General features: G+C 50.6%; 1 protein-coding gene across 1 annotated transcript in view; it reads left to right on the top strand.

The window, feature by feature from the left end:
• BRCA2 (BRCA2 DNA repair associated) overlaps positions 1-14031 on the top strand; it is a 213149-nt gene that overhangs the window by 63120 nt on the left and 135998 nt on the right. The window contains exon 12 of the mRNA XM_075337343.1: positions 11401-11470. Coding sequence (XP_075193458.1) covers positions 11401-11470 — 70 coding nt within the window. The remainder of the gene's footprint in view (positions 1-11400; positions 11471-14031) is intronic.

Raw genomic sequence — 14031 nt, 5'->3', positions numbered from 1 at the left:
GGGAGAATGCTGTTTGTACCAGGAGGATTCCTTGGTTTCATCACCCCCAGATGATCAAACTGCACTAGACTCCCTTATAGCAGAAATCAACCAAACTCTGCATGTGGAGGATCCCCCATCCACTACCACTGACCATGCGGTCTCCTTTAAGAGGGCAAGGAAACCCCAATCGGTTTCCGCTGATCACCCAGAGTTTCAGGATATCCTCACAAAGCAAAGGGAGAAGCCTGACAGGTGCTTCGGTAACCGTAAACTCATGGAGTCCCGGTACCCTTTTGCCTCACCTGCCCCTAAGGGCTGGGCCGATCCGCCCTCGGTCGACCCCCCGGTCTCCCGCCTTACCACAAAGACTCTCCTGTCTTTACCCGATGGTTCCTCCATCAAGGACCCGACAGACAGACAGGTGGAGCACATTGCCCGCTCTGCTTTTAAGGCTGCGGGTTCCTCCCTCTCGCCCTCCTTTGCCTCTGTGTGGGTCGCAAAGGCGATCTCGGTCTGGGCAGAATCCCTTAACACTTCGCTTGAGGAATCCCAGTTCACTCATACCTTCACAGAGGTAACAGCTCAAATTGCCGCTGCGGCGGAGTACCTCATGCAGGCCTCCATGGACGCTGCTACCTGCGCAGCGTTTGCCGCCTCAAATACCATAGCCATCCGTAGAGCTCTCTGGCTTCGACAATGGTGAGCGGACTCTGCCTCCAAGAAGTCTCTCACGGGCCTTCCCTTTTTTCCAGACCGATTGTTTGGCGAACGTCTGGACAAGCTCATTTCAGAGTACCTCCCTCCCCCAGCTGAAGTCCAGGACGACCTTCACCAGAAGTCCACAGTCCTCGTTCCGCTCCTTTCGGAACTCATTTGGTTGGTCGACATCCTGTGCTGTCCCCGCCACCTGCCGCGGACTACGCAGGGACCGACCTTCTCAGCTCTCCCCGAAACCCACTTCGTCATGGCAGCCTAGACCGAAACAGTCCAGGACTAGGGAGACTCGGCCACAAAATTTTCCCCCCTCATGACTCCTTCGGTGCCCCGGAAGACACACTCATTGTAGGAGGTCGACTGCGGATCTTTCAACACATCTGGGCTGTCGCCTCAGACGACAAATGGGTGCGAGACCTTGTGTCTTTCAGTTATCACATAGAATTTCGGACCCGACCCCCGAGTCGGTTCTTTCTCTCAAACCCCCCAAAGACTCGAAAACGACGCAAAGCTTTTTTCTCAGCAATCCACTCGCTCCAAACAGCAGGAGTGATAATACCTGTCCCAGACGAAGAGAAGTTCAGGGTTTCTTTTATTCCAACCTCTTTGTGGTCCCCAAAAAGGATGGTCCAGTTCGACCCATCCTGGACCTCAAACACCTAAACAAACATGTGCACGTACGGAGATTCAGAATGGAGTCCCTAAGGTCCATTATTGCATCCATGGTCGAAGGGGAATTCCTTGCCTCCATAGACATCAAGGACGTGTACCTGCACATACCCATGGACCCAGATCACCAAAAGTTCCTCCGCTTTGCTGTTCAGGACTCCCACTTTCAATTCATAGCTCTACCATTCGGCCTTGCCACCGCACCAAGGGTCTTCACCAAAGTCATGGCGGCCGCCATGAGCGTCCTTCACGCCAGGGGAGTAGTCGTTCTCCCTTACTTGGACGACCTCTTCATCAAGGCCCCCTCCTTCCGCGACTGCTCAAACAGCGTACAGATCACTATGGACACCCTATCCCGCTTAGGGTGGCTAGTGAATCTAGACAAATCATCCCCGATCCCATCACGATCCATCACCTTCCTGGGCATGTCCCTGGACACCCGTCGGGGCTTGATCTTTCTCCCTCAGGACAAGGTGATCGCTTTTCTACGTCCTCCGTCTCCGCTCTATTCGATTCAGCATGAAAGTGCTCGGCAGGATGGTGGCGGCTATGGAAGCAGTACCCTTTGCTCAACTGCACCTCCGCCCACTGCAGCTAGCCCTTCTAGCGGCCTGGGACAAGAGCCCCTTCTCCCTGGACAGACATCTTCACCTGACGCCTTCAGTCACGTACGCACTCCGCTGGTGGCTTTGGTCCTCATCCCTATCGAAGGGGAGATCTTTTCTCCCAGTGAACTGGCTGGTCCTGACCACGGACGCCAGCCTCCTAGGCTGGGGAGCAGTGTACCGGCACCACACTGCTCAAGGACATTGGACGCCCCAGGAGTCTTTCCTACCCATAAACATCCTGGAACTCCGCGCAATCTTCCTCGCGCTCAGAGCGTTCTGCCCTCTGCTAGCGGGCCATCAGATTCGAGTCCAATCGGCAGGGGGGCACCCGCAGCAAAGCGGCTTATCTCGAGGGCCACAAGATCCTCAGCTGGGCCGAATCGACGGGATCAGTGATATCAGCGGTACACATACCGGGGGTAGAGAACTGGGCAGCAGACTTTCTAAGTCGCCAAGGCCTGGCCGCCGGAGAATGGTTTCTCCACCCAAATGTGTTTCTACACATCTGCACTCGCTGGGGCACACCAGACGTGGACCTACTGGCCTCAAGGTTGAATGCAAAGGTACCCGCGTTCATAGCCAGGTCACGCGACCCGCAGTCCATCGGCGCGGATGCTCTAGTCTGCTCCTGGCACCACTTCCGCCTGCCTTACATATTTCCACCTCTACCCCTGCTGCCGCGGGTAATCAGGAAGATCAAGGCAGATGGAGTCCCGGTGATACTGATAGCACCGGACTGGCCCAGGCGCGCCTGGTACGCCGAATTAGTACAAATGCTCACAGACGCACCGTGGCGCCTTCCAGACATCCCAGACTTGCTGACCCAAGGGCCCATTTCCCATCAGAACTCCAGAGCCCTGAAGCTGACGGCATGGCCATTGAGACCTGGGTATTAACAAGAGCGGGATTCTTCCCCGCGGTTATTTCCACCATGATCAGCGCCCGAAAGCCTGCTTCATCCCGCATTTACCACCGTACGTGGAAAATCTTCCTCTCATGGTACAGGGAAACTAACGGCCAGCCTATGCCTCTGGCCATCCCCAGAATTCTCGCCTTTCTACAGTCTGGCTTGCAAGCGGGGTTGGCTCTCAGTTCCCTTTTAAAGGGCAGGTCTCAGCGCTCTCAATCTTCTACCAATGCCGCCTGGCTCAAAAACCGCAAGTCAAGACCTTCCTCCAGGGCGTTTCCCATCTAGTTCCCCCGTACAAACGGCCGCTGGACCCATGGGACCTCAACCTCGTTCTGGACGGTGTCCAGAGGTCTCCCTTTGAACCTCTCAAGGAATCCTCCCTTGCTCTTCTGTCCTGGAAGGTAACATTCCTGGTGGCAATTACGTCCATCAGACGGGTTTCGGAGCTAGCAGCACTCTCTTGCCGCGAGCCTTTTCTGATCTTCCACCAAGACAAGGTGGTTCTGCGCCCCCTTCCGGATTTTCTTCCAAAGGTTCTTACCCCGTTTTATTTGAACGAGGACATTGTTCTGCCTTCCTTTTGTCCACACCCAGTTCATAGGGTGGAAAGGTCTCTGCATTCGTTAGACCTCGTCAGAGCTCTCAGATATTACATATCCTGGTCAGCCCCCTTTAGGAAAACGGATTCTTTGTTCGTCATTCCTGAGGGGCCTAAGAAGGGACAGGCAGCTTCAAAGGCGACTCTGGCTCGCTGGATTCGCTCTGCGATCCAGGAAGTCTACCACTTGCAACTCAAGCCCATTCCTAGTGGGCTGCGGGCTTATTCCACGTGAGCAGTTGGCACTTTGTGGGCCATTCGGCAGCAGGCTTCAGTGGAACAGGTGTGTAAGGCTGCAACCTGGTCTAGCCTACATACGTTTTCAAAGCATTACAGAGTCCATACCCAGGTTTCAACTGAGGCAAATCTGGGTAGGAAAATTCTGCAAACGGCAGTAGAGCACCTCTCTCAGTAGGCGCTCAGGCTGTCTGGGACTGGTTCCTAGTCCTTGGGTTATGTTGTCTTCTTTTATGTTTCCCACCCATGGACTGCTTTAGGACGTCCCATGGTCCTGTGTCCCCCAATGAGGCATCAGAGAAAAACGGATTTTTGTGTACTCACCGTAAAATCGTTTTCTCTTAGCCATCATTGGGGGACACCGCACCCACCCTGTTGCCCTGTTGGGCCTTGGTTCTCTCAGTACCTTATTTGGTTATGACTCTTCTTTTCTCATGTTCCTCTGTTGAGAAGTTTTTACTGGTTTACTGCTTGTGTACTAAAACTGAGGCTGCCTGGCCCGGCCAGGGGGTGTATACTGCAGAGGAGGAGCTATGCTTTTTCATCTACTTAGTGTCCTCCTATGGATAGGCAGCATAACACCCATGGTCCTGTGTCCCCCGATGATGGCTAAGAGAAAACGATTTTACGGTGAGTACACAAAAATCCGTTGGTTTTTTTTTGTTTTGTTTTAATAATCACAGCGCAGTTTTATCCTTCTTCGTCTGCTGATTTAAAAAAAAAAAATTCAATTTTCTCTGAAGCCTCATTGGCGGACACAGGACCATAGGTGTTATGCTGCTTATCCATAGGAGGACACTAAGTAGATGCAAAGATGTTAGCTCCTCCCCTGCAGTATACACCCCCTGGCCCAGCCAGGCTACTTCAGTTTTAGCTTAGTGTCTATAGGAGGCACATCTCTGCAGACTACTGCAGCAAGTTTTTTTTGTTTTTAGAGGGCGACGGTTTCCTTCGGGGACCGATTTCCCAAAGCCATCAACAGGCGGGAACGTGGAGTGTCGCCTCCCCGTACCCCTCCTGCGACTTCTGGATCCTGGGCTGCTACTCACTGAACGACAGGTCTCATGGCATTGATTTTCCAGAGCCCAGAGCAGATGAAAACTTCCTCAGCCCCTCTTGCAGGCTCTGAGTTGATACACGTTCTGCACCAAGTGTGACCAGACTGCCATCTCCACAGGAGCTGAGGTGAGATCATTCCGATTTTTCCAGAGCTCCAGAGCAGATGAAAACTTCCTCAGTCCCTCTGGCAGGCTCTGAGTTGATACAAGTTCTGTCAGCAGGCGTCAGACTCTCCACACTGAATTGGAGCAAAGGTCACACTGACTGGATGCACGTGAGCTGTGATTGCAGACTCCTGCATAGCATTCCACCTGTGGTGGGGGGAGGGGGAGAGCCCCCAGGACTCAGTGCACCCGCAGCTGTGGTACACTTAGAGAGTTTTTTCTGTCCACCATTGTTGAGCAGGGCTGGAGGGGGGGGGAAGAGGAGTCCCTTCCCACCATTTTTTTGATTATTATATTCTCTCATGCCTTCTTGTCAGAGCTAAACCCCGTCCCCTCCGACTCTCGATAAGAAAGCGCGCGTAACCCTCCTCACACAGGATCTGCAGAGCATTGCTCCCACTTGTTGTGATCAGAGCCCGTGGGCGTCTCTCAGAGCTGGCTTCCTCCTTCTCAGAACTGGGACGCAGGAGGAGGGGGGGAGGGGCCATCAGGGTTCTGGGTGAGTTATAGCCTCACTTGCACATTATCTGTGCAGAGCATTGCTCCCCCATTACAATCAGAGTTTGTGGCTCATCAGCCAGGGGCTGCCGTCACATGTTTTATGCCCTGCACAACTACAGCAACAACTATAAGACGCTGAGCTACTAGGGGATGATAGCACCTCTTCCTTCTGTGAGTCCGGTGCCCCTGTAGCTTACCCCCCCGCCACCACCGAAGCAACCGCTGCCAGCCCAGAGCCTACGGCTCCCAGTCCCCCGGAATGGGCACAGTTCCCAGAACCTGGTGCTGGCTATGCAACATCGTCCTCCCACCCCTCGGGGCCCCTGGACAGAACACAGCCTGATGACACCTCTATAGAGGGTCCTTCTGATAAGAATCAGCCCTCTGCTTCACTGTTTTCAGATCAGAAAAAGGGCAAGACCCCCATGGTTCTCCCTCTGGGGTACACAGATGGGGTTCTCCCACATGTTCCGCGGTCTCTGAGGAGCCGGAGGAAGGGGAATGATGTTTGTACCGAGATGATTCCTTGGTTTCAACCTCCCTGAGCGATCAAGCTGTGATGGACTCCCTTATTGCAGCAATCAACCAAAACTCTGCATGTGGAAGATCTCCCATCCACTACTACTGACCCTGCGGTCTCCTTTAAAAGGGTGAAGAAACCTCAAATAAAAAAAAAAGGGATTTTAACGCTGCTTCGGTATCCGTAAACTCATGGAGTCCCGGTACCCCTTTGGCTTAGCTGTCTCTAAGGGCTGGGCTGATCCGGCCTCGGTGGACCCTCACCCGGCTTCCGCCTGCCTGAAGGACCACTCCTGTCTTTTACTTGATGGATCCTCCTTCAAGGACCCGACAGACAGACAAGTGGAGCAGCTCGATCGCTCTGCCTCGAGGCCGCGGGTCCCTCTCCCCTTCCGTGTGGGTCGCACAGGCACCAGGACTACCAGTTTCGCTCAGACCCTCACAGATGTAACAGTTCACATTGCTGCGGCGGCAGAGTACCTCATGCAGGCCTCCCTCGGCGCTGCTACCTGCGCAGTTATTGCCGCCTCAAATACCATAGCCATCTGTAAGGCCCTCTGGTTCCGATAATGGAGAGCGGACTCTGTCTCTAAGAAGCCTCTCACAGTACTCGTTTCCAGACCGATGGTTTGCCGATCGTCTGGACAGGCTCTTTTTTTTGTCTGACGCCACGGGAGGAAAAGAGTACCTCCCTCCCCCAACTCTAGCCCAGGATGTTTTTTACTAGACACGCAGGGCCCGACCTTCTCAGCCCTCCCCGAGTCCACCTCGTCCTGGCAGTCTAGACAAAGACCGAGGAGTCTCGTCGTCCTCCATCTGGGCCGCCGCCTCAGACCACAAATGGGTGTGATACCTTGTGTCTTCCGGTTGCCACATTGAATTCTGGAGCCGATCCTGGTCCAGTGTTTTCTCTCAAACCCCCCCCCCCAAAGGCTCCAAAACACCACGAGGCCTTCTCCTCAGCGATCCACTCCCTCCAAACGGCGGGGGTGATGGTACTGGTACCTGTTCCGGACGGCGAGAGGTTCAAGGCCTTCTATTCTAACCTCTCGTGGTCCACAAAAAAGGACGGGTCAGTTCGTCCCATCCTGGACCTCTAACACCTGAGCAAAAATGTGCACGTAAGGAGATTCCGAATGGACTTCCTAGGGTCCATTATTACCTTTATGGTCGAAGGAGTATTCCTTGCTTCCCTAGCTATCAGGGACGCGTACCTGCTCATACCCATCGCTCCAGCTCACCAAAAGTTCCTCCGCTTCGCGGTTCTGGACTTTTTTTTTTTTTTCATTTGTGGCCCTACCCTCGGCTCTGCCACAGCACCAAGGGTCTAAACTAAGGTCATGGCGGCCGCCATGAGTGCCCTTCACGCCAGGAGAGTGGCTGTTCTGCCTTGCTTGGATGGCTTCCTCATCAAGGGCTCAACCAGCGTGCAGATCTCTGTGGGCACCCTATCCCGCTGAGGGCGGCTTCTGACTCCAGTCCAGTCAAATAATCCCCGGTCCCGTCAAAATTCGTCACCTCCCTGGGCATGTCCCTGGACACTCTTCGGGGCTTGATATCTTCCCCTCAAGACAAGGCGACCGCTCTACAACAAGCGGTACACTGCCCTCTACATACTCCTCTCGCTCCATACGATTCAGTATGAGAGTTCTAGGTAGGATACCGGCGGCTATAGAGGCAGTGCTGCTCGCTTAGCCACACCACCGCCCACTGCAGCTTGCGCTTCTAGCTGCCTGGGACAAGAGCCCCTTTTCCTTGGACGAACTTTTCAGTCAGGTATGCGCTTTGCTGGTGGCTTCAGTCCTCTTCCATATCGAGAAGGAGTTTTTTTTCCCCCAAGTGGACTGGCTACTCCTGACCACGGGCGCCAGCCTCTTAGTCTGGGGAGCAGCGTACTGGCTCCACACTGCTTCGGGACGTTGGACACCCCAGGAGTCTTCCCTTCCCAGAAATCATCCTGAAAATCAGCGCGATCTTCTCGCGCTCAGGTCATTCCCCCTTTCTGCTAGCACAGGGGTCAGGAACCTTTTTGGCTAAGAGAGCCGTAAACGCCACATATTTTGAAATATAATTCCGCGAGAGCCGTACAATATGTTTTTAAAGGGCCATTGACAGATCAATCGCTCCAATGTTCACTTAGTACAGCAAGGAATGCTCCTCCCTGCTGTATAAAGCCACAACTGGACTGAAACAATGGTACTACACTCTGCTACAAACAGACACACACAACTCTGCTACAAACAGACAAACACACACACACAACTCTGCTACATACAGACAAACACACACAACTCTGCTACATACAGACAAACACACACAACTCTGCTACATACAGACAAACACACACAACTCTGCTACATACAGACAAATACACACAACTCTGCTACATACAGACAAACACACACAACTCTGCTACATACAGACAAACACACACAACTCTGCTACATACAGACAAACACACACAACTCTGCTACATACAGACAAACACACACAACTCTGCTACATACAGACAAACACACACAACTCTGCTACATACAGACAAACACATACAACTCTGCTACATACAGACAAACACATACAACTCTGCTACATACAGACAAACACATACAACTCTGCTACATACAGACAAACACATACAACTCTGCTACATACAGACAAACACATACAACTCTGCTACATACAGACAAATACACACAACTCTGCTGCTCTGTGGGGCCTGCACCCGCGGAATCGGCGGGGGGGGGGGGATTGGCAGGGCATACATCTGGGGGGTTAGAAGCAGCTCACCGGGGCCCATAATGGGGAGGCGGGGAGGGCATTTACCCGATTAGGTCACGGTGGAGAGGGGGCCCACACAGCGCCGGACAGAAGCTCGCCTCCTTCATCTGTGGGACTGAGAAGGCGGTAGCTCCGCCCACAGATGAAATTCAAAACAGGATGTCTGCGCGCCTTAAAGTGACGGCGCCGCAGATTGCTGCCGAGGACTGCGGTCCCCGGAACTCGGCCGGGGGCAGCAGAACTATAAAGGCGAGTGGGCCCCCCCGGCTCTCCAGGGCCCCGGCATTTGCCCATAGACAGGTAGGAGCCCTGTCTGCGAGCCAGATACGGCCATCAAAAGAGCCATATCTGGCTCGCGAGCCATAGGTTCCCGACCCCTGTGCTAGCAGGTCGTTTTGATTCGGGTCCAATTGGACAATGCAACAGCTGTGGCCTATGTCAATCGGCAGGGAGGTACCAGCAGCAAGACAGCTTATCTCGAGGTCCTCATGATCTTCACCTGGGCCTAATCGACGGGGGTCCGTGTTTTTCAGCGTTACACATACCGGGAGTAGAGAACTGGGTGGCGGACCTTCTAAGTCGCCAAGGCCTGGCCGCCGGAGAGTGGTTTCTCCACCCAGAAGTGTTCCCACTCATCTGCACTCACTGTAATACACCAGACGTGGATCTAATGGCCTTAAGGTTGAACGCAAAGGTAACCGCGTTCTTAGCTAGGCCACGTGATCCACAGTCCATTGGCGCGGATGCTCTAGTCTCCTGAAGTCGTTTCCGTCTACCTTAAATGTTTTTCGCCTCTGCCCCTGCTGCCACGAGTAATCAGGAAGATCAAGGCAGAAGGAGTCCCGGTGATACTAATAGCACCGGACTAGCCCAGGTGCGCCAGGTATGCTGAATTAGTACAATTGCTCATGGCGCCTCGCAAGCATCCCAGACCTGCTGAACCAAGGGCCCATTTCCCATCCGAACTCCAGAGCCCTGAAGCTGACGGCCTGGTTATTGAGACCTGGATTTAACAAGAGCGAGATTCTCCCCTGCGGTCATCTCCACCATGTACAGTGCCCGAAAGCCGGCCTTCATCCCGTATTTACCACCGTACGTGGAAAACTTTCCTTTCCCAGTGCAGGGAATCTAATGTCCAACCTATGCCTCTGGCGATTACCAGAATTCTTGATTTATTTATTTTTTGCAGTCAGGTTGCAAAAGGGGTTGGCCCTCAGCTCCCTTAAGGGGCAGGTTTCATCTCTCTCAATATTCTATCAATACCGCCTAGCTTGCAATCCGCAAGTCAAGACTTTCCTCAAGGGTGTTTCCCATCTAGTTTCCCTGTATAAACGGTCGCTGGACCCATGGTACCTCAATCTCGTTTTGGACGGTATCCAGAGGTCCCCTTTTGAACCTCTTAAGCAATCTTCTTTTGCTCTTCTCTCTTGGAAGGTAACATTTTTAGTGGTGATTACGTCCATCAGACAAGTTTCGGAACTGGCAGCACACTCTTGCCGCGATCCCTTTCTGATCTTTCATCAGGACAAGGTGGTTCTACGCCCCCTTCCGGATTTTCTTCTGAAGGTTACTTCCCCGTTTCATATGAACGAGGATATTGTTCTGCCTTCCTTTTGTCCACACCCAGTCCATAGGGTGGAAAGGGTTCTATATTCGCTAGACCTTGTGAGGGCTCTCACATATTACGTACCCAGGACAGCCCCTTTAGGAACATAGACTCCTTGTTCGTCATTCTTGAAAGGCCTAAGAAAGGAGAGGCAGCTTCATACGCAATGCTGGTTCGCTGGATTCGCGCTGCGATCCAGGAGGTCTACCGCTTGCAACTCAAGCCCATTCCTAGTGGGCTGCGGACTCATTCCACGCGAGCAGTTGGCGCCTCTTGGGCCATTAGGCATCAGGCTTCAGTGGAACAGAGGTGTAAGGCTGCGACCTGGTCTTGCCTACATACTGTTTCAAAGCATTCCTGAGTCCATACCCAGGCTGAGGCGAACCTAAGTAGGAAAATTCTGCAAACGATAGTGGAGTATCTATCTCAGTAGGCGCTCCTGGTTATCTGGGACTGGTTCCTAGTCCTTGGGTTGCTATGTTTATTGTTTACCCACCCATGGACTGCTTTAGGACGTCCCATGGGCTTGTGTCCCCCAATGAGGCGTCAGAGAAAAACGGATTTTTGTGTACTCACCGTAAAATCGTTTTCTCTTAGCCATCATTGGGGGACACAGCACCCTTCCTTTTGCCCTGTTGGGCCTTGGCTTTTTTCTGTCTCAGTACTTTTTTGTTATGAGTATTCACTCACGTTTTTTTGTTACTTTTTCTCCTACTGCTTGTGTACTAAAACTGTAGTAGCCTGGCTGGGCCAGGGGGTGTATACTGCAGAGGAGGAGCTAACATCTTTGCATCTACTTAGTGTCCTCCTATGGATAAGCAGCATAACACCCATGGTCCTGTGTCCCCCAATGATGGCTAAGAGAAAACGATTTTACGGTGAGTACACAAAAATCCATTTTTTTAGGATTTTTCTTAACAACTAAGCAATGCTTCCTTAATGGTTTCTATCTACATACAGCGTTGTACTTTTCTGATGATTTTGGATTTTTCACGTTTTTTTTCTTCTTTTCTTTGTGTGATTTTTTTTTTTTAATCAATTTCCTGTTCTGATAGAAATTCTAAAGGACAGAAGAAAGTATTTCTACAAGGTCTCCCTACAACCAATATCCACTGATCCTGCCAGGCAAGTGCATTCTTCATGAGCTACATAAAATTAGGACTTGGTAATACTTATTGACCCCTTGCTGCTGTGCTGTTTTCTTCCGTTGTTTCCAGTCTTTGTTTGCAGACTGCAACAATGACATCAAGACTACAACACTCATGACTGTGGTAGGCAATCACTGCGATTCACTGCAGTGGTCACATGCTTTGCAGTTTTTAACGTCACCACAGCAGCCTGACAACATAGACCAGAAACAATAACAGAGTGTCTGGAACAAGGGGTCACTAAGTAAGCAGATTTTATTACTTTTATCTACAGAAGGCCAAAGGGGTTAAAGGAAATCATTGATGGGGAAACTCCTTTAAAACGGTTTACTTTTGCTAACAAAAAGCATTCAATGAAATAATCTTAAAAAATCGCTACTTCATGACTGTTCACATTAAATTTGTGTCGGTGTATTGTGGTGTGTGAAGGCCCAACGTCAATTTATGTTCTATATTATGGCAATTAGGTCTACAACATCTACCTTGCAGCCTTTGATGTAATCCGCCAAAAATTACATAATCCACATATTCATTCTTACATAGATGTTTTGCTATTTAAAGCATCATGTTAACTCTTCACTGCTGGAAGACCCATGACCTAGGACTCAAACCCAGATTTCTGACACTGGGCACTACATTGCAACCCAAAATCCTTTGGGAATCTTCAGATGTCATGATTTTTTGCACACAGTCAAGGACACTAGGGCCAAAGGCAGCAAAAACAGCTGAAAAACATGTTTAAACCTCCACCATATTTGACTGTAGGTGCTGTATTCTTTTCTTTGTAGGCCTCATTCTATTTTTGGTAAACAGTAGAATGATGTGTTTAACCAAAAAGCTCTAACTTGGTCTTATCTGCCCAGAAGACTTTTACCCAGGATTGTGGCTTACTCACGTACATGTAGGCAAACCGCAGTCTAGCTTTTTATGTCTGTGTCAGCAGTGGGGTCATCCTGGGTCTCCTGCCATAGCGCTTCATTTCATTCAAATGTCGAAAGATCATTTGCTCTGACACTGATGCACCCTGAGCTGCAGGACAGCTTGAATTTTTTTGGAACATGATTGGGGCTGTTTATCCACCATCCAGACTATTCTGCATTGCAACTTTTTTCTGCTGCCCATATCCAGGGAGATTAGTAAACATAACACAAACACAAATTGCACTTTATAAAGGAAGGCCTTTATTATTAAGGGAAAACAAAATCAAAACCTACAGGGCCCTGTGTGAAAAAGTGATTGCCCCTAAACCTAATAACTGGTTAGGCCACCCTTAGCAGCAACAACTGCAATGAAGCGTTTGCTATAACTGGCAATGAGTCCTTTACAACATGCTTGAGGAATTTAGGCCCCCTCATCTTTGCAGAATTGTTGTAATTCAGCCATATTGAAGGGTTTCCGAGCATGAATCATCTTTTTATAGTCCTCTCACAGCATCTTAATCGGATTAAAGTCAGGACTTTGACTAAGCTACTCCAAAGTCTTAATTTTATTTTTTATTAAGCCATTCAGAGGTTTACTTGCTGGTGTGTTTTGGATCATTGTCTTGCTGCATAACTCAAGTGCGCTTCAGCTTGAGGTCACAAACACATGGCCGGACAGTCTCCTTCAGGATTTTTTGGTAGGCAGCAGAATTCGGGGTTCCATTTAAGTCTTCCAGGTCTTGATGCAGCAAAACCACTTCAGACCATCACACTACCACCACACTTTACTGTTTGCATGATGTACCTTATCTGAAATGCTGCTACTTTTACACCAGATGTAATTGGTCATACACCTTCCAAAACATTCAACTTTTGTCTTGCAAGTCCACAATAAAAGTTCTCTCAAAAGTCTTGAGGATCATAAAGATGTTTTCTGGCAAAATTGAGACTAAAAAGATGGTAGAAAAAAACCCTAAAAATTTGGATTGGTGGTTTTGTGTTTTTAGGATTTTTTCTATGGTCTTTTCAGTTCTTATTTACCCCTTATTACATTTGGATTGGTTGTTTTGTCAAAATTGAGACTAGCCTTCATGTTATTTTTGCTCAGCAGTGGTTTTCATCTTGAAACTCTTCCATGCCGGCCCTTTTTGCCCAGTCTCTTTTTTTATGGTGGAGTCGTGAATACTGACCTTAACTGAAGTAAGGGCTGGTTCACACTAAGTGACAGCGACAACGAGGTTGCTGTTACGTCACCATTTTCTGTGACGTAACAGCGACCTTGTAAGTCGCTGTTATGATCGCTGCTTAGCTGTCAAACACAGCAGCCGAAGCAGCGATCATAACCGCGAGAGCAGGGAGCCGCGCACACTGCTTAGCGCTGGCTCCCTGCTCTCCTAGGTACAGTACACATCGGGTTAATTAACCGGATGTGTACTGCAGCTACATGTGCAGAGAGCAGGGAGCCGCGCACACTGCTTAGCGCTGGCTCCCTGCTCTCCTAGGTACAGTACACATCGGGTTAATTAACCCGATGTGTACTGCAGCTACATGTGCAGAGAGCAGGGAGCCAAGCACACTGCTTAGCGCTGGCTCCTTGCTCTCCTAGCTACAGTACACA

Source organism: Anomaloglossus baeobatrachus, chromosome 2, assembly GCF_048569485.1.
Source record: "Anomaloglossus baeobatrachus isolate aAnoBae1 chromosome 2, aAnoBae1.hap1, whole genome shotgun sequence".
Taxonomy (NCBI): Eukaryota; Metazoa; Chordata; class Amphibia; order Anura; family Aromobatidae; genus Anomaloglossus; species Anomaloglossus baeobatrachus.
The sequence above is the reverse complement of the archived record's forward strand: the minus strand, read 5'-3'. Positions and strand labels throughout refer to the sequence as shown.